The sequence below is a fragment of the Rhopalosiphum padi genome, chromosome 4, assembly GCF_020882245.1.
Source record: "Rhopalosiphum padi isolate XX-2018 chromosome 4, ASM2088224v1, whole genome shotgun sequence".
Taxonomy (NCBI): Eukaryota; Metazoa; Arthropoda; class Insecta; order Hemiptera; family Aphididae; genus Rhopalosiphum; species Rhopalosiphum padi.
The window spans coordinates 20,135,912-20,157,738 of NC_083600.1; the positions used below are offsets into that span (position 1 = coordinate 20,135,912).

Here is a 21,827-nt window from a genome sequence, read left to right on the forward strand (position 1 = left end):
TTTTTTCACACATATTTAAAAAAAAAAATTGTTACATATATGTAGTCGAGACAAAGTATTTGAACATTGATAATTTATTATTTTTAAAATAATAAATAATAACGACCTACCGTTAATTATTTATCAATATTAATAGTGTGAACTATAGATATTTATAATTATATACTTATAAAGGGAGTGGTTACGTTACTTGATATTTTAGATTAGTTTTTATTTCAAAATGTAATTCAACATAGTTATATGGACATTATTAGCTAAAAACAAAAGTACCTATGATTTATAAAGTTACAAATATGTCAGAATTATGATTTAGGGATGAAAAAATGTATCACCTCTCCTCGTCTTCTATAAAAAATAAATAAAAAACTGTCTAGCATGATTGCCACTCTTAAAATAATTATTTACTATTAAAAATGTCCATAATATTTACATCTATGTAAATAATTCGTAGTATATTTTACATTACCTTTAAGGTTAATGTAACATCATAATATACAAACATATCATTATGAACAGTTCACAGCGGACGGTCCGGCGACGTATGCGCAATAAATGTGCGAAACAATACTCGCCGCTCAACACGGTCGGGCGGTCGAATAAATGGCACGGAAGATCTCATACTATTTTGCTGCGACCCTGGTACGTTTGTGCCAAGTATTTACATCATACTCGTTCCTGACCACGGACAACATCCAAATCGAAAAAACGTGCGCGTGGGCGTGGTTTGCAATGTTCGCATGTTCGCGAAAACATAATAAACTCCGTGCGTTTTTATGTCCGAAATAATTCTGATTGATATACGACCGCGGCGATCGCGCACTGGTTATAATAATAGTATAGTATAGTATAGTACTATAATAGTTTATAGCATATAAATATATAATACTATAATAGTGTGTATATTATACAGAAATTATTTATTTACTTTATTTAAATATTATATTATATTTATGATGGGCCATATAGCTGTATGCTACTGATAACGAATCGCAAATAATAACACAGCGGAGCAATATGTAAAACAAACATATACCAATCATAATAGTCATAATACTATAATAGTATACATAATACATGAGTCGTGATTTCATGAGTTAACCGTTTTTCGTCTTTCGTGTTAACGTTTTTATATATTTTTCATAATTCAAAAACTATTTTATTCTAAACTTCTAAAGTTAAAATAAACAAACCCGTACCCTTTCACAGACGGCAACTATAAATTTAAAAACTTTGGGCCTTTTAAGACAGTATGTCGAAACTTGAAATTGTATACTACAACTTATTTATTAACTACTGTGCTCTGCCACTTTCCAGTTATATCGCGTTTTACATAAATGTCATCTAGATGTATTTCAGACTGTATGAGTATACAGAGGGATTTATTTAAGTATTTAACTGTAAGAAAAGTCATGATTTCGAAAACCAAATTTGAAGATATTATAAGGGTAGCATAAATTGTTACAATGGTAAATGTATGTACCTATTGAATATTTTATTATAATAATTGTATCTATCTATTATCCAAACTTCTAAAGCTATATAATATGTTTATATACCGTATGTCCTAGGTCCACGAAATGCGGAAACATGGTAACCTTATAACTCAGCGCTCTATATATATATATTTTAATTCTGTTTACGGGACAATATTCATTAAACTAGATTCCTTTGACTTATAGTTTTTCTAACACACGTATTTTGTGAATAATTCCTAACATAACTTAATTTTGTTTTAATGGGAATCCTAATTTCAAATATCATTTTCAGATTGATAGATTTTTTTACAATTAATTTTGATTTATTAACCTGTATTCTAAGCAAAAAATTAAACGAATGAGAACTATTATTTAAACAAAACAAATTGGTTAAATTTGAATTTGAATATATTTTCATTTAAATCGTACCTAAGTATTTTTTTCATTTTAATCACCACGACACAATCATAATTATAATTATTTAAGTAATAATTTATTTAATATTTATTAATATAGTTACTTTTTTACGCATTATTAAATTACGTAAATAAAAATTTGTATTTATATCTAGTTTTTTCTATTAGAAAATTCTAAATTTAGAATTTTCAGTTTTTTTATCCAAATCATTGGATTTTTTTGTTGTAGAGACACTAAAAATGTTGTATATATTATGCTGATACTTCAACAAATATGCAAGATTTTAATAAAATTACGCATTCATGTAAATCTTGAATTAAAACCATATACTGGTAGTAAGTAGCAATTACTCACGAATATTTACATCGATTTGCATCTTAACTTTACCTATCGAGTATAGAATAAAGGGGCCTTTAAACAATTTATTTTTTTGTAATTTATGTTTATATCAAATTATTAGATTTGTTATTTTTTCAAAAACTAAATTAAAAAACAAATGTAATTTAAAAAAAAATAGTTAAAATTATAATACTTATAGTAATATAAGCTAACAGATCTTCGCTTACATTCGTTTTTCATCTCATACAATTAATTATTATTGAATTCAAATTGAACACATACATTGTAGTGATTTGTTTAATGACTCGACACCTACTATAAAGCAGAGCGGTTACATTTACTTTCCTCTTTTTATTTACATTTTTATAATGTATTTAAATTATCTTTATAATTAAATTGTGTATCTAAGTGTGTATGTTTGTGGTGTATTTGAAGTTTAGGGAGACCTTGGCTTCTTAGCCCCCCCCCCCCCCATCTGTAATCTGTAATTTTTACTAATTTATATTTTCATTCACTGCCTCGATTACAGCAAATGAGAAATTTCGCAAGATCATAAGTGGTTTTTTAGCTCGGTGATGAAAAGAGTTATAAAAATATTATTACACACTAATAATTATAATATCACACATGACGTATAAATGCGAATTGCGGATAAAATAAAATAACGATAAGTTGTAGTGTCACTTATGTTTTTTATGGAAAAAAAAACCGTTGCGTTTAGTTTTAGTCACCCACTCAGCGTGTATATTGTACAAATATATAATATTATATAATACATAGTATGTTTATTTTATTTTTAAAACAAGTTCTGTAGTAGTTCAAACGCTCGCCCAAATATTTTAAGCAGCTAGATAATATACGCAACTGCTATGTTAACATATCAGTCGTTATTATGGATATAACTATAAGGTGCGAAACACATCGAAATAAATTAATTCTTATCGACCATAATATCTAATTAGTAATTGGTATAAACGTATAATATCATTGATTGTAAATACTAGTATACCTAATACTATATACCTAAATATACCTAATATGTACGTAAACAGTATGAAAAATCTGTTTAAAATCGCAGTGTAGATTAAGTCATCGCTCTCAGGAGTTAAATAATATATATTATAGGTTGTATTATTAATCTAGGTACTATTATAATAATCATTTGTTCATTATTGTATATATTATGTAATTACAATTGTAGTATGTAATAGTATAAAAGGATTTTGTTAATTATTTATTTATTTGTTTTTAACATATGAAGATTTTTTTTTTATGTATAATGTGTACTTATTTATATATGAATTAATGAGATAAACTTAATTTTCTAATTAGGTATCTATGAATTATTAATTTGAAATATTTTATTGTAATTTGTAAAAGTATAAAAAGATACAAGGAAAACAATTGTTTAATAAGATACTGTGCATGGTTAAGTTTGGTTATACATGGATACAGACGTAGATTCAAGATGTCTAATTGGGAGGGGGGATCATATAATATCAGTATAGATTGTCAAGATTTATGTTAAAATTGATTAATATAAAGATAATGATGATATGTAATAAAAATAATTTAACATTTTTCTCTTGCAAGTTTTGTAGTTATATACTATTTAAGTTAAAAATAATATAAAATAATTTTCACCGGCTGCTTTTTTTTTTTTTTTTTTGAGATTTGGCAGGGTGGTGATTTCTCCCATGCTCTGTATCTGTGATCTGATGCATGTATTTGTTTCAACATGAGTAACGTGGTGATTATTTAAGTTTTAACGACTGAAAAAAAAAAATATAAAGATCAGGGGAAGGTCAGTTTAAGTTAATTTTAATACGTACCAAAGAACGGTGTGAACTGTAAGTTACTAAATGAAATGATTAATTTAAATGTATTACAAAATTTCATTGTGTAAAGAAATAATAATAACGTAATGTAAACTAGTGTAAAGTTTCAAGCACAGTTTTTAAATAGGTAACCAATAAAATTAATCTGTATAGCCATTATTTTACAAAAAAAAAACTTTTCAAAATAAAATTACAATTTTGAAATGTTATATAAATCGTAACTAATTAATCAATACGTTATAAATCATATCATTCAGTTACTAAAATATTTGTAAAACTATCTTTAAATATTATATTTTTGTTATTTTGACTCAATTATAATTATAAAAACAAAACTGTTCTAATTTTGAAAAAATAATTATACGTTGTGTTTTAACTCTTAGTATAATATAAACTTACTATAGTTAATGAACTATATTAAAATTAAAATTAGTATATGATATGAGTAAAGAATTCATACAATTTTACTGCGTGAGCGTGAAAGTTAAAATGTAATATTATTTAGGCTGTATTATCATAAAAAAGATACTCAGCTGTAAGTCGACTGCCGACTATAAGATCTTACACCAACTTATAACTAACAAACAAATGTAGGTCGTTAGTCGTTACTGTAGGTACTGACACGAACTAGTTCATCTGTATGGGAACGCATTATAAATTTCGTAAATAAAAATTATTTAATGAGGATCAAATAATTGCATTACAGGTAATTTTAATTTGTATTCTAACAATTATTTTTAATAATTAAATATTGACATTAGATTATTATAATTTATAATGCATGCCCATATGTATCTAATAAATAATTATAAATTGTTGTATGATTACGCGTTTGTTGATTACACTATATGGGTGATGAATATATATTAATGCATTTAAAATTTAATTATTACTAGTTAATAGTTATAAATTGAGTTTTTTTATTACTATATTTAGTATTTAGTATTTAGTTCATAATTAATTTAATTAATTTATGTAACTTTTTGATTTGCTAAATGCCGTAAAAATCAGCTTATTAGAAATGTTTAAATAACCTTCAAATCAGTTATGTAAAAGCAACAGATAACTAGTCTACGATTTAATTTTTATACAATTTTTTATATTATATCTATACATTTTAAACATGTTTGTTTTAAAATAAAGACTATATTATTAATTTCCTAAATAAATTATTTATTTAAAGTTCATAATTTAATTTTTAGAATTGCCAATCAATATTGTCCATTCAATACTATTGGCATTTTTATACTTATATTGGATATTAGTTATTTTCAGTATATAAGTTTAATAGTATTAGTTTTTATATTATTACTACAATAATAATTAATATAAACTTGAAACTGGTAATAATGACTCTTATTTAATATATTTTTTTTTAATTTTTCAAGAAAATAGTTATTACTTTTAATAATAATAATAAAACGAATTATAACGCATATTTTGTAACAAATATTAATTTTAGGTATATTTTTTTATGTACTGTACGGCTTTCACACTTTATAAAATATTATTAAATTCATTAATTTTAATTTTTGTGATTTTATTTTGTTTAATCAAGAAAATTAGTAATAATAATATTAGCCAACCCTAATATTTATTATGTATTATTAATTTATAAATCGTGTAGGCACTATAGACAAATGTACAATATTATCAGAAATAGTAGTCAGCAGTAATCAGCAATTTTAGTTTAAATTTATTTACTTTTTCTAATAATACAAATTAATATCTACGGACTGGGACTACGACATACGTCTATAATTGTTGTTTATATTTCACAAAATTTACAAAAAGAAAACTAGAAAAAAAAAGAGTTTGGTGATTGAAAGTAGTAAACATATTATATTATATTTATTATTCTATCAATACCTATCTACTTATTGTGTGAAACATAATCGCGTCACTGATCAATGATCTGAAATATAACCATAGATATACATGGATGGTTGGAGAGTTTAACCTCTTCCTCTCCCCGAATTTTTTTTGTGTACATGCCTACTTTGGTACTTTTGGTATAAGTTCTAAATTGCATTGGTTATCAACTGTTTCGATAATCAATAGTTATATTTATATTAATATATTTTTTTTATCAAGTTTAAGCTTTAAGTAAACTAATAGATAATAGTTCATTTATATTTTATTGATTCGCTAATTCGCTAAAATAATCTTAAATTCAAAATACGTAAACCCGGTAGATAGATTACTGGTAGTATCTATACATAGACTATATTATGTTAGGTATACGTAGCCTAGTCATGCGATTATTTTAGATTTATAATATTTGATAAATAGTTATATAAATGCAATAAAATAATATAACAAATGTTGAATTTCTTTAATACGATTGAAACACCTACTTTATGTTTATAACACCCAATAATTTTAAATCTCTTAGAAACTTATCATAATAAATTTAAACATAAATGGAATACCTATGTAATTTTAATTTATTATATAGTGGCATTTTAGTGTATACGTATTATTACTTATTATTTATTAATGTAAAATTGTTAACACAGAGTATAAGTAGTGAAATAACACAATAGGCACACATTTACATAGATTTTGGTTATTACACGAAATTTAGTCTATAACAATGTGATAGGTCACGATTTAATTTTGAGTACTTAATACAAGTTTATCCGAGTAGAAAGTACTTAAAAAAAAATATTTCATTATAAGCAATGAATGTGTCAAATTTAAGTGTTAAACGTCATAATATAATAAACGATAAATGTTTTATTAATTCAATATAATTGAAAGCGTAAGAGGCGTGTTATTTATGTACAGTTATATAGTATTAAATAGAAATTTAATTTATTAAATCATTTATGTAATTTTACACAGATATTATTTGGAATCCTATATTGATAATTAAATTGTAAATTATTTATGCTAATTAATTGTTATAACATATAAATGTTTAAATGTAATTATTAATTATGTAAAATATTCTTAAAATATTTATCGATTGTTAAGAATTGACTTTATATACTTTCTTCTTTAAAATATTATTTTTATAAACTAGAAGATTAAATCATTTAAGTATTAAAGAAAAAATATGCCAATTATGTTTGTAACAACGCGTCATACTAATTTTTTTGTTAAGTCATTGGATTTTTAAATTATACAGGCACTTTATGTTAATAACATAAATACAGTCATCATTTACATTATATATTAAATGTTAGGTACCTTATGTTATATACTTTTTATAATGACGATCCTTTTATTTTTACTGCAATGGGTCATAGGTTAGGTTACAAAACAACAGAGTTTATATAAGAGAGCAAGAGCTTATAATAGGTTAGATTTTCATCTAAGCACGAATTTACTATTGCAGTATTGTTGTTGTAAAAAAATATATTAGAGAAATTTGAGTGATGAATGCAAAATATTATAATAAATTATAATCAAGTCCAAAACTATTCTGTTAAATTATAATTATTAAAGAGTTGTTTTTTTGGACAAAATATTTGTCTTTTAGATAAATATTAACTTTATTGAATATAATAAGAGATTTTAATGAGTAACAGGGTTATGTGTATTGTGAATTCACCAAACCTAGGTTATATGCATTTTCCCATAGTTGCAAAAACATTATTCAGCTTTTTCTCCAGTTTTCATCAGATATTAGGACGTACTTTTTTGTGCTCCTCATTCATTAATTATATTATACTAATACATATATATCAGTTAATATTCAGAACTAAATGATTGCAATTTCTAAATTATTGATTTTGAACTTTATATAACAATAATGTATAGTATATCATATAGGTATTATATCACAGTTAGTCAGTTGTATTCGTGACGATAAGCGCTAAAGGTATCACGTATTACGACTTTTCATATACTTTTGTGTGGTATAGTGATTAATAAAACATTTCTGACGTAACCCGTAAAAATAAAAAAAACTCCCTAAAATGTGTCACTTTAAAAAAATTATATTACACTATGTAACGGCATCTCTGTGTCTTGTATACATATTCAGTAAACAAGCTCACTATCATCATCATCACGTCCACGGATTTACCACCACCACCACCACCACCTCCACCACCACTACAACATGAAACAAAAATCATCAGTACCATACGTAGTTGTGAAGGGAGAAAGAAACATTCACGAGTGTTGTATTATGGTGGAATATTATTACATTTTATTGTGTATAATAAGTGTACATATTAACACAATAATAAAGCACTCGACGGTGTGGCATTGAAAGTAAAAGTAGAAAAAAATGAAAAATGTAAAATAACAACAAACAAAAACACACGAGTGGGATAAAATAGGTATAATAACGTAATAATAACATCGTAGCAGCTACAAGTATAAGATAATAATAATAATAATAGGCGCCCCTCTTCTTCGCCGCCACACACTCACACCGCGGTTACTCTTCATTTCATTCGGTTACCGTGCGTGGTCTATCGCGGCGCTGAGTTGCGCCAATCCGGCTAGCTACAAGGCTGTTGACCCAGTTAATGGTTATCATAATAATAATAATAATATTCTAATATTGTTTTATCCGCTGCTCCGCGCACAACACGCTGCGACGACGATCAGTCCTCGTGAGTCGCCAGAACGAATACAATATATAATATATACGATATATATAATATTTATATTTCAATATACTACGCGGCTCTGCTGCAGTTTCCTATAACTATGGCTCGGTGGCGCACGGTCCAATCCGCGACAGGTAATCTTCGTCCTGGACATCAATAATGATAACATTTTTACGAACGTACAAATTATTGTAGATTTCGGTTTATCGCCAAAATATGAACGTATTAAAGACTTAAACGGTTTCGGTACATATATATGTATATATAAGTACACGGTCGTACACAAAAATACCTATTCATATAAAGAATACTTGTACAATATAATATAACATAATAAACCACTCGTTGATTCGTTGATGTATTTTTGTTAAAATATATTTTATTTTATTATTTTATTACAATATTATACGATTATGTACATGTATGCTGATCGAGATCTTCGTTGATATTATATTCTGCAGTGCCGTTCGTATACACATCTTCCGTCGCGGTGCAATTGCTGATAGCTGCAGTGGCAGCTTTGTCTTCGTCGGCGTCAGCTTCGGGATGGACCAACTCGACGGACGTAATCCGGGTAGTTCAGTTCAGCAACAGTCTGGTGCCTCCTCTGTTTAACGTGTGTTTTATTTTTTATTTTTATTTTCTCAAAATGTGTAATATAACAGTCGCATAATATAATATTATATACAACGGATATTATTATGTAGCCGCGTTTAAAATAATTTCGCAGATCTGGCAAAGAATAATTATTCAGAAAGTTTCTTGTATGAAATCAGAAACCCCGACTATATAATATTATATACTACAACATTACTAGAAAAATTAAAAATTCTAAAAGAAATAGTTAATTAAAATTCACGGGTCTGGCCAAACGCCTATAAGCACGCCCATCATGCTAATATTACATTTCATGTTCTCGCTTATTTTTACAATAATAATCAATTTAATTGCACATTCAGCACTACTCCAGAGGCCGAGACAACCTGGTATTGGCGCCATTCGGGGTAGCTACTAACGTGGCCATGATGCTGGAAGGTTTGCAAGGTCGGGCCGCCGAAGAGGTAACCGCGCTGTTCCGGCTCCAAGCAAAGGAAGTTCGTCAACAACTGAGGAGAGGTTTTAAAATGATTTTTGATACGTTCGGGGTAAGGCTATAAACAGAAATCTTTAAGAACCTATATTAATGTAAAATGTAAATTGTTTAATTAATAGTAATTATTATATATATTTATCTACGCTCATTATTTTAGGAATGATTTCAAAAAAAAAAAAAAATTGTCATGTCGTTGGAAATGATCGAGCCATTAGTCTCATAATAATGACGCTATTGATATTTTGCAATTACGTAAACATAATATTGATTCGTAATAAAAATTTATTTATAGGATGATTCGGACGGTGATTTTGCCGGATCTTACAACAAAGCATCTGTGACCAGTTCCCGGGTTATGCCATCGTCATACATAAACAGACTTTCGAAATATTACCAAGCTAATGTTACTACAATACGAAGCGAGAATTCGAACAACAGCTTAAGTAATCTAAACTATATGTCCTTATAATTTAGATTATTCTATATTTCTATGCAATAATAAATAACAGTTGTAAAATACAAACAATTTCAACATTTTATGAAATACTTTCATTTTTGAAATAATTAACGCTTACTTTTCATAATATTATCATAGGTGATATTTTAGAATTACGGAGTGACACAGGAATAATAAGTCATTGGAAAGACTACCAAAAACTAGCCACGTACACTTACTTATCGTATCAGCCATCAGCACCGTTTACTAAAGCTGATGGTTCAATTGTCCATGTCCCAATGATACCACAGACAGGGATGTTCAAAATCGGATATGTACCACAATTAAAGTGTTTAGCTGCTGAACTAATGTTTGAGGTAAGCTCGTAATTATTTTTAACTCCACACGATTCATGACTACTAATTGAAGATTATTAGTTCTCTAAATACTAACAATTGATAATAATTATAGTATGATTAATGACATATGTAAATAATATAGGTAATTATATAATATTATTACATATTAGTCTATAATTCTATAATATTTATCGTGTACTCATTGACATTCATAAGTAACTACTATTTATGTACTTATTATAGAAATATTTTATGTTGTACAACGATTACAAATTAAACCGTTAAAATTCATATTTTATTTTTAACATTTCCGTAGAAATGTACAAGTTCAAATTTTGAAATCATCGAACAATTATTGATTTATTCAATTTATTATAATATAGGTAGGTATATATTAATATATTGCGAACATTTTAATAATTTAATTAATACCTATATTTTAAGTCTTGCAATACTTTAATTTAATTATTTGATGTTCAATCAATATGTTTACACATGCTTTGTTAGCAATTAATTAAACAATTTATTTTTAATAGTATATTTACAATAGGTATATTTTTTTGGCACTAATAAATTGTCTATTGTCTACAACCTTGATATATAAAGACGTTAGAAATTATTATTTGTTGGTCGAGAAAAACCCATGACAATGGTCATTGAACAAATAATATTTTTCATCGCGTATTTTGCGAGTTTATAACAATGAAATCGTCGTTTGATAATTGAATGGATCGTTCAATGCCGAAATACTCGTGTATTGGCGAAATGTCAAGAACAGTGTATAATCAGTGATAATATATTATGTGTGCTTATAAGCTTACGCCTTCCGAGTTACGATGTGATCTAAAGTTATTCCGTAAAGAATTATTATCGATTTTCATCGCGTTATCGAAATATAATATAAATTATAAGGTCATCACGTATGTACTACAATAAATTAGATATTGTTCGACAGATTACAATTTAAATTTATACCTATGTTGATATTATGATGATTATGATCAATACTTAAATACAATGCTTCTGGAGAGCAGATTTTCATATCCGATCTTCCGATCTGCGAGTTTCCGGTATTCGGTATCAGGTGCATAGTAATGCACTCATGCGTACCTAAAAATTATGTTTTTTGTTGAAATGAGTTTGGGTTATTCATTTCCCCAAAAAACTGATATGTCCTTGTTAATGAGTTTTTAAAATTACGGTAATAATAATAATAATAATAATAATAATAACACTTCACACCCGTTCACAAATTGGTAGTAAGCAGCCACACAGGAATATATTGTTATATATTAAATTATTTTTATTTCAATTTTTAAATTAAAACCTTTATAGAAACACCAATAAAATCTAACCATAATATAACTTAGAGACAAACTAAAAAAATATATTTTTTAGCTTTTTTTCAATCCCCATAGATTTTTAATTGGTATATGGTGGTTCGCACGTTCTATTCGTTTTGGCGAACAACAATTGAATAATTGTTGGTTTAAATATATAGTGTTGCCACTAATTACAGATATAATTTCTGTAAAACAAAAGGCAATGTCTCGTCTATGTTTGTACCTTATTGGTAGATTCAAAAATTAATCGATAAACTAAAGTTTCAGAGGTTGTTTATAGAAGGGAATCTCAGGGAAGTTTAGAGAGTAGTTTTAACCACGTTCGAAAATATACCAAGTGCTATATTATAACCAATCTGCTACGAGCGGATTAACCATTTCAGTTGAATTAGTTCACAAGGCGAGATGCACCGATGTCAATTTCTCCGTGAGCTGATTTGGTACCTACACTAAAACCAATAGATACACTGATATTAGCGTGGTATTTTATGTTATTTATTGATTTTTTCCCGAGCACAGTCGGGTTGTACAGCTATCGCGTGTATAAATACACAATAATATATCTATATTATAATATGATACAAACGTAAACAGTTATTATCAGTTATCACTGTGATCGTATTTTTCGGTTTGCAGACCGACAAAGTGAGCATGCTCATCATGATGCCGGATGACGTTAACGGTTCCGAGCTGATGATCGAGAGGTTGTCCAAAGATAACTTTTTGGACATTTTAGACTCACTGGGCTACCAAAACACAGAGGTTCTATTGCCACAGCTGGCCGCATTCACCAATGGTCTAGATCTGGAGCCGTTCTTCAAGAAGCTCGGCGTCAAGGCGGCCTTCAACCAGACGGTCGGTGGTGGCGGCAACAACAGTAATAAGACTTCATCGATGAGCGGCGATCACGCGTCCAAGTCTCCCGTGGTCACTTTACTGTCGATGAAACAAAACGCGTACTTTTCAATGTCGTTCATCACAATCAATTCAGTTGGCTCGGTTGGCACAAAGTTAGGTGGGTACCAAGTATCTAGTGTTGTATGTATATTCGGTGGCTATTAGATGGGGTAGATGCAGTTGATGGGGACAAATTTCCTCCTTCCTCGTTATCCAATTAATTACAGTTCTTATGTAGAAATATTTAAAATATAATAGTTTTATTCCCCCTCTATAAAACTAAGTTAAATACACTATTGTATATACCTATCGTAATTTCAACAATAAAAATAATCATTATACAATTTAATATCATATTATGCAATAAATAAATAAATATGCAGTAAATATATGAAATTGGTCTACTCACCAAAACTATTATTTGCTATGTGAATAGGAGTTCATAATAATAAATTATAAATATAATAATATAATAAAATTAATAGTATTACAAAAAAATAAAAATAAGGGTGCATATTAAGTATATTTTAAAGAGAAAAATTATAAAAGTATATAGTATTAATAAATTGTTTTGTATAACATAAAGTCATTACATTTTTAAAGAATGTTTAATATTAATACAATTTTATATAGGTAACGTGTTACCTATTGAAAAAATATAAATTAATTTTTAACAAAGCACACATTTTGTAAAATAAAAATGATTAAAATTACTTCTTATTCTAGGAATAACAATACTATTGAATCTACTCGTAGTATTATATTATCTGTGTGATAATATTTTCATGTCATGTTTTCTTTGAATATAAACATAAAGAAACGTACATTTTTATAATATAATGCATTTAAACTATTTAGACCATCATTTTTGTAGCTCATAGATATTAGCATTGTAGTATAAATTATCTAAACATCTAGATATTTTACATAGTTAACTTATTAATTAGTAAAAAATGTATCGGTATTGCTTATAATATTTGATATATTATTATTTATTATTATTTTATATCTCAAATGATCTAATATTAAATAGTTTTAATGCTAAAATATATTTTCATTTAATACATTGTAAATTATATACTTAACTTAGCCTATAATGGTATATAGTATTATATACGTAATACGCAATAGCTAGTCACTATATTACATCGTTTTTATCTATAACGACATTATTGGTACTTCTGACTACAACGCGCTATTTTAATGTCATACAACACCAGATTTTATATTGTAATTTAAAATTCCCACATTCTATTACAGTCCTTGAAAAAAAAAATAATTATTTTATACATAATAGATCTAATCGTAGCAGTCTAACCTAACTAATTTTTGAAAGCAAGACACATATTGGATAACTAAATGCGCAATTTGTCTATTACATACTGACTGCCTCGGCTATCCACGTCGTGGAAACCGTTTTAAATGTATCATATTATAATCATTGACCAATTTTTGTACATGCATTTTGTATAAACTATAACCGAAAAATACTACATATGTTACAGCTACAGTAGCCACAGTATATAACCTAGGAATTTATTTATTTATACGAAGGCTATAATATATTATATGTATAAATTAACTTTCAACACGTCATTTATATCATTGAGCAATAAGTTTAAAGATTGTTGTTCATTTCCACGCACTGAATGTATAGATATATGATGTATGATATATTAATAATATAATATTATGTAGGTACATTTCGGTATCGACATAAATACTATAAGAAAACATTAAACGTACATGTTTACAGTGAATCTTTAAGATTATAACTATTATTTCCTTAATTTATGTATTTACTATATTATTTATGTATGTTGGTATGTACATAAATATTAATCACTCATTTAAAATAACCTGTACCTATAAGTTATATTCGAGTTAGTTAAAAAAATACCATTCTAAATACACAAATAAATAAATACATAAATACGATACATCCTTAAGTTATATATGATGTTTAGAGTGATTGAGTGAGGAGGCTTCGGAATCATAAAATCTATGTAATACTACAGGAGTACCTATCTATAGATAAAACTAAAAAGGGAACAATATTTTTGACGAGCATTGCTCTTAATGTTAAAGAGAATGGTAATGAAGTGTCTATAAATATACTAAATATAGGCAAGTTTTTTGAAACCTTGTTACGACATATTGTAATACTTTTTGTAGTAGTTGTTATTTTACCTAGAATTAAGTATTTTAAATCCTGGATATTTGTTAGATAAGTATAAATATGTATAATATATATGTATTTATTTTTATCTAATATACAAATTATTTGTATATTAATTATTAAATTAACATATTACACAAATAAAAAAATATTAATTTTAAAGGTGAAGTTAAATACAAAATATGCTTACATTGCTTACATGAAATAAAACTTTAGCAATTTACCTAAGTTTTGATATATTAAATTTGTTTCAGGTATCCGTCCGTCTGCCTCAAGACAAAAACGAGGCATTGCTACTAAAGTAGTATTTGACAGACCGTTTGTATTTTTTGTTTACAACAAATTAACTGGACTAATTATGTTGGCAGGAAAAATAACAAACCCTACTCAAGTGCCTAACTCAAGTAAATGATAATTATGTTTAATAATAAGTAAGTGCTTATAATTTGTATAGTTATTACTTACTACCTAGTTACAATTTATATAATATTTTAAATCTAATTTAGAATTTAAAAGTTTTAATTTAAATCATAAATGGAATATTTATTTGTATATAAATCGTTATTTTTGTATGTATATTTTAATTTAATTTTGTTTTTAATTTTTTATATGACTTGGTGTATACGGTGTAATGCTAGATAAAGTCATATAGATGTGTTATAAAAATTAGTTATACAATAATATTTAATCAATATGTGCTATGAAGTATTAATTTAAAAAATATTTAAATATTCATTCAATCGTCACTATTTAGTGTAATATTGTATTATTTATACACATATACACATATACACACATACCTAAATATTATAACTATGGTTTTTTTTAAAGTTGTATACAATTAATTGTATCTATTAAATGTAAGATACATTTTATTAGAACTTCAAAAGATTATAAATAAAATAAGTACTTATACATAAACATAATTCAATTTTCAATTTATATCAGTATAACAGTAGGTAGTTATATTCCTACTTGTATCTACATACTTAACATTTTTAAGGAAAAGTATAGACTGATAGTGGGATTATTAATAATTATTTAATAGTAATAGTATACTAGTTATGTAATTATTACATTTTAAACATTTTTGTATGTATAAATGTTGTATATAAAATAAGTAGACAAGGAAGTATTAAAATAATAATAAATTGTAACTCAATTTTATTAAAATAGTGTTAATTTAATTAACAAAAATAATAAAAGAAGAAAAATATATAAAATGTATTACTAGCTGGTTAATAACTTATTTTTACTTCCCTAGAGTGATTAATAAAGTATAATGTATATTATGTTTATTGATTATACATTTTTGAAACTTTAAATTAATTTGTAAGTTTATGTTGAATTGACACTAATTATAGTAATGCACATTAATAAATTAATAAATTTATGATCGATATACTAACATACATTTATTTGAAGATGAGTGTTATGTCTCTAAATGTTTGCATACGTAAATGATGCAATTGAGCAACGTAAAAATATAATCTCGATTCTCAGTTAAATAAATTAGTTTTTATTTTTAAGTCTATTAAATATTTTTCAATTGTACAACTTTAATACAAATAAAACTAATTTAATCCAACACTTTACTGTAAGCTTATTTAAAAGAAATAAGTAAAAGCGCCTAAAAACCACGTATAGGCAATATATTATAAGAAATCTTTCACAGCCAGTGTTCAAATAATAATTGAAATTACAAGAAAAACACAAAACTTTTACTGACCAAATTTGTGCAATACTACAAGTATAATTTTATTAAAATCATTTTATTATATTTTAAATAGTTATAAAATTCATAACCAATAAATCAAATTAATAAAAACGTAATACAGTAAAATCCCGTTACAACGAACTCCAGGGGACCGACATTTTTTTTCGTTTTAACGGAAATTTTGTTGTAACAAAAATTCGAATAAGCTCTTTATAAGCCCTGCTTTTCGGCAGGGGACTTCTATGACTTTCGTTATAACGAGATTTTTCGTTGTATTGGTATTCGTTGTAACGGGAATTTACTGTATAAGTATTTATTATTTATAACAGTTAACATGATTCTTGGTCAGTGGTCACAATATTATAACTTATAAATTTAATTTTTAAAATTTAAAATAATTATTTAACAATATCTAAAAGAATGCAGCAGTTATAACTTCTTTTTTTTATATAATAATAAGTTATATTGTGATAATATTGATAGTCATATGAAGTGATGTGTATTACGTTTTTGAAATTGAAGTGACCGAAAGAAAATTACTGATTTACGTCATTTACGATACAACATTTATTAAGAAAACGAAATATTGGTGTATTGGTTGTTATTTTTTTATAACAACTTGATTTTTCATAACTTACTGTCAATGGATTATTTTAACATAGATTTTTTTCATTTAATTTATAATTTTAATATAAAAGAAGATAAATAAAAATTTACAAAATCATTATAATAGTGTATTGTATTTAAAAAAAAACTAATAGTTAGTTTTTAATAACCAAAAATAAAAATAATTAAATAATCTCCCATAAAGGGAGTAAGTTGAGATGACCACCGGAACGGGTGCATTTTGTAATTAAAAACATCAATAAATAATAATTTCATTATTAAAAAAACTTTTCTTTTCATTTTTCAATATTAATATTGAATATGTACTGATCCATGTGGCACCTATAATTAGAAAACAATACATTTGAATTTTTGTTATCATATTCAATATATATTATATAGATAACAGGTACCTATAACAAAAGTGAAATAAGTATGGTGTTTAAATTTCAAATTAAATTTTTTAGGTATACTCATTATAATATTATATTAATTAATACTAATATATAATTTCAATTCTAAATTTTTTAACTCATTTTATTATCACTCTAAACGCTCAGTCTTTACTGTAACACCGTGACTTAGATATTACTTACAATTGCAGTGACCGCAACTGTTATATTTACTTAACTCAAAAATCATCCATGACCGCAACTAGTATGCAGTCATAATGTCATATATTATAACAGTTGCGGTCACTGCGATTGTAAGTAATATCTAAGTTGCGGTTAGAGCAAAGACTTAGCTTTTACAGTGATAATAAAATGAGTTAAACAATTTAGCATTGAAATTATATATTAGTATTAATTAATATAATATTATAATGAGTATACCTAAAATATTTAATTTGAAATTTGAAGCCCACGGTTTTTAAGTAGTCCAATCTGGAGATTGTTTTTGTTTTTTGTATGTACAAGTTCCATGCTTTTATATTGGAGTTGACTTTAGAGCTATTAAATACCATGTTATGTAAGTTTATACTATACAATATACTGTATAGTAATCTTAAGTGATTATCAATTGTCACAGTAGTTTGTTTCATAAAAGACGATATGATAATTATTATAAATTTTAAATTTATAATATTGCAATAGCAACCTACTGTTGAAAATGCTGAGTATTTATTAGCGATTCTACGGTGATGGATTGCTTTTTCTTTTACTTAAAGTTTACCTAACAGAGATCTTTTTTTTATCCGGTTACTCGTTAGTATAGTCATTATGCGAATAATTTTGTTTTTTTTTTATCAAAACACAACGTTTTAATTTATTTTAATTCTCGGCTGAGTGTCTCGACGACCAGTGATCTACCTATCGCCACAAAAAGCTTATACTTTTGCGACGCATTTCTGTAAATGGATAAAACATTAAAATGTGATAGCCCACATTTAATATGTATTATGTATATATAATATGTATTATAAATAAACAATTAATGAGGATTATTGAATTTAAAGCTTTTTCTGTTTACAGTTATTACTGTAATTAAAGGTTAAATAGCAATTAGAATTAAATAAAAGAAAAATAAACAATTAAAATAAAATAATTAAAAAACTAAATAAATTGAGTTAAACTTTTGAAGGCACCTAGCGTGGGTAAGGTAATTGATAAACATAATCTAGTTAAACCGTACCAAAACAGAAAAAAAACATTATACTCGTATATAGGTTAGTTAATGTTATATTGTTAAGCTTAATTTGTATATGTATCTATAGAATAGAACCTAAATTACTTATCTTTGAAAATAATAATTTTATTAAAAATCGAAGCATCAACGCGATGCCACTCGCAACATTTTCAGACTGAGTTTGAAGTCTATAAGAAAAAAAACATTTTTTTTTTTAAATAAAATACATATCACCATTTAAGTTTTGATTGATTGATCCTTTTATACCACATTAATTTATGATTCATAAAAATAACTATAAAAACCTAACGAGTATCCAAACTGCAGCAGATATACTAATTATCGGTCTTCGATTTATTATTTAAGTTTTTTTTTTGGTTGGTGGTGGGATGGAGACTAGAGCCGATTTCGTTCATGATGTCATGGTAACGCTTTTATTCGTGTCGTACAAAAATCAGAATACTCCACAGCAGTACAACATATACATATCAATTTTAATATTAAAATAGGTACATATGTAACTATTCTGAGTACAAAAACATATGTTGTGGGTATTTTGTACAGTGGTGAACTGAAGGGCATGAAAGAATTTTCAATTATTGCACCTCCCAAAAGTAAAAACTAGATTTTTGCAAAATCAATATATTCTTCGTTTTGCTTAGAATCTAAAATATGAAAATTAATTTTTTTATCATAAATATTTATTTTAATTATTTCTTACGAATATTTTGTTGAAACCTTTAACAATTTAATTAATAAAATAAAATCTAATTTTATTTTGTTTATTTAAACTCGAAGTTACACTTACGTCTGCACACGGTGTAACTAGTCAATAATAATATTAATATGATAATTTGTTTTTAATTAATAGAGACTATTCTGAATATTCATTCTCCAATAATTGTAGTAACAACTATCATTGTATGAATGAAAAAAAAAAGTATTTTCTAGTTTACATTTTTTATCATACCTAATTAACAATTTTCAGAATATTCAAATTCGCATCTATAAAAACTCAGTTTATATGTTTTATAAATGATTTAAAACCCTTTAATATTAGGTAATAAAAATAGATTACATACCAATACCAGCAAGCAAATACAAAGTTTAATAAATTGTTGAATTCATAATAGGTATTCATAAGTATAGGCTAAAGTTGAATATCAACATTTAACTAAATAATAATAATAATATTTATTTATTTATTTATCTTTATTAACAGATCCTACACATTATATACAAGTTTAATATATATTAAAATTTCAATAAATAATTCAAATACAACATCTAAATTCTAAGTATATATTATAATAATGGTAGTAATTATAGTAATTAGAAATCTAGTAGCATTTAATTTTATCGGTTTTGATGAGTGGTGCTCTCGTTAATGAACCGCATCATATGGTCCAACTGGTCCAAGAGATTATTTCTGCCATTATTAGTAGGTAGTTTAAAAGATGTTAGTAAAAGTTACTTACTATTTATTATACTATAGTATAATAGTATGGACTCCTATAAGTAAAGGTATCACACTCCATGTACCTACAGAATATACCTACCAGTAACAGAATTTATTCGTCTTCTAGGGTGGGGGGAGGGGTATTATTCTGATCTAAAAATTCTACTTAAACTATTTACCTACTTTGCCATTTGGTCCTCTACAGAGGAAAAAACATGTATCCAATAGACAATATTAAAATTTGTAGGTAAAAATATAAAATAAATAGTTATATTAAAAACATATGTATGTTTCTCTTTATCTAACTATCTACATACCTAGTCCGTAATTATAATTTATAAACACTGAACTTTTATACAGATTTCTGTAAGAAATTATCATTTATAAGTAGGTAGCTTATGATATCTAGGGGGGGGGAGCATGGCCCCTATGGTCCCATCCTTAAACGCCGCACCTGAATAATATAGCTTAGATATGTTGTGGATAGGAAACGTAATTTAATTATTTATTCTTCTGCAAAAGTTGAATAATTCAATCACTTTTAAAAAGGAACCTATCTATATGTGTACATTACTACATTAGTGGTATACTTTATGATTTTTAAATCAATTTTAATGCGTTTTCTAACCTTAGGTTATAAATTATTTTAGTAGATATGTATCCACTGTTAATTTTAAGCAATTTTTTATCAGAGCTTTAAAGTTTAAATCGCTCAAACTTGGCTTTTTCAGAAAAGCCTCGGTAGCGCAGTAGGCAGCGCGTAAGTCTCATAATCTTAAGGTCGTGAGTTCGATCCTCACCCGGGGCAGTTACTTTTTTTAAAATTTCTATGTTACCTTATTTATATTGTGTAACCTCAGCCACTTGAACAAAATCCTCGAAGGTCTTGTTTTGCACTTGTAACAACTTTTAAGGTACCCGTGAAATGCGCATATGTATTCCATACATTCCAAAAATAAATAAAAATGATGTTATATAATATTTTGCATCATCACCGCTTCGTATTAGTACACTGATACTTTGATTGGACTTAACCCGTTTTACTGATTTTTACACTATTTCAGGTGGTGGTTTCCGTGATAATATAGAATACAATTGAATGAAGATATTATTATGTAATCTCATGCATGTAGCGCATACATCATATATTGTTTGTATTATGTTTATATCCTTTTACGAGTACAGGACTTCCTTGCCGGATAGTGGATACTGTACCTCATTATCGGCTATATGGCCTTATAAATACAAATATGGAACATTACCCATACTTAATTAATGAATCAATATATACATTTTGAAATGTCACTATTTTTTAGGTGACATTTTATAATAGTTTAATGTTATTTTAATTTTAGATTAAATAATAATCCTAAAATATCTATATGATATAAAATATAATGTAATTACGTAGTAAGTACGCTTTTTTAACTTAACATAATCGACTTTCTGATCCTGGCCATCTACCAACTCCA

The 21,827-nt window shown here is 26.3% G+C and overlaps 1 protein-coding gene and 1 non-coding gene across 3 annotated transcripts; both read left to right on the top strand.

Moving 5' to 3' along the window:
- Positions 1 to 4,660: 4,660 nt before the first annotated feature.
- On the top strand, positions 4,661 to 16,174 carry LOC132930518 (leukocyte elastase inhibitor-like). 2 transcript variants are annotated; one of them, XM_060996443.1, is made up of 7 exons: positions 4,661 to 4,775; positions 9,102 to 9,256; positions 9,600 to 9,785; positions 10,026 to 10,176; positions 10,329 to 10,546; positions 12,508 to 12,886; positions 15,202 to 16,174. In XM_060996443.1, exons 3-7 carry the CDS (start codon positions 9,663 to 9,665, stop codon positions 15,357 to 15,359), a joined length of 1,029 nt encoding a protein of 342 aa, XP_060852426.1. In that variant the 5' UTR covers positions 4,661 to 4,775; positions 9,102 to 9,256; positions 9,600 to 9,662; the 3' UTR covers positions 15,360 to 16,174. The 2 variants fall into 2 exon arrangements, with proteins under 2 accessions (XP_060852426.1, XP_060852425.1); XM_060996442.1 differs by lacking the exon at positions 4,661 to 4,775 and adding an exon at positions 8,495 to 8,774.
- A 4,916-nt stretch (positions 16,175 to 21,090) lies between these two features.
- On the top strand, positions 21,091 to 21,163 carry Trnam-cau (transfer RNA methionine (anticodon CAU)). The gene has a single exon. It is a non-coding gene; the product is annotated as a tRNA-Met (tRNA).
- The last annotated feature ends 664 nt before the right edge of the window (positions 21,164 to 21,827 follow it).

What these genes read in the sequence shown, in the direction of transcription:
- LOC132930518 (XM_060996442.1), top strand. Translation starts at nt 8,741, where the DNA reads ATGGCTCGGTGGCGCACGGTCCAATCCGCGACAG. An exon ending in CACGGTCCAATCCGCGACAG is followed by an intron (nt 8,775 to 9,101) that starts GTAATCTTCGTC and finishes TATATTCTGCAG; the next exon opens with TGCCGTTCGTATACACATCT. An exon ending in TGGTGCCTCCTCTGTTTAAC is followed by an intron (nt 9,257 to 9,599) that starts GTGTGTTTTATT and finishes TTGCACATTCAG; the next exon opens with CACTACTCCAGAGGCCGAGA.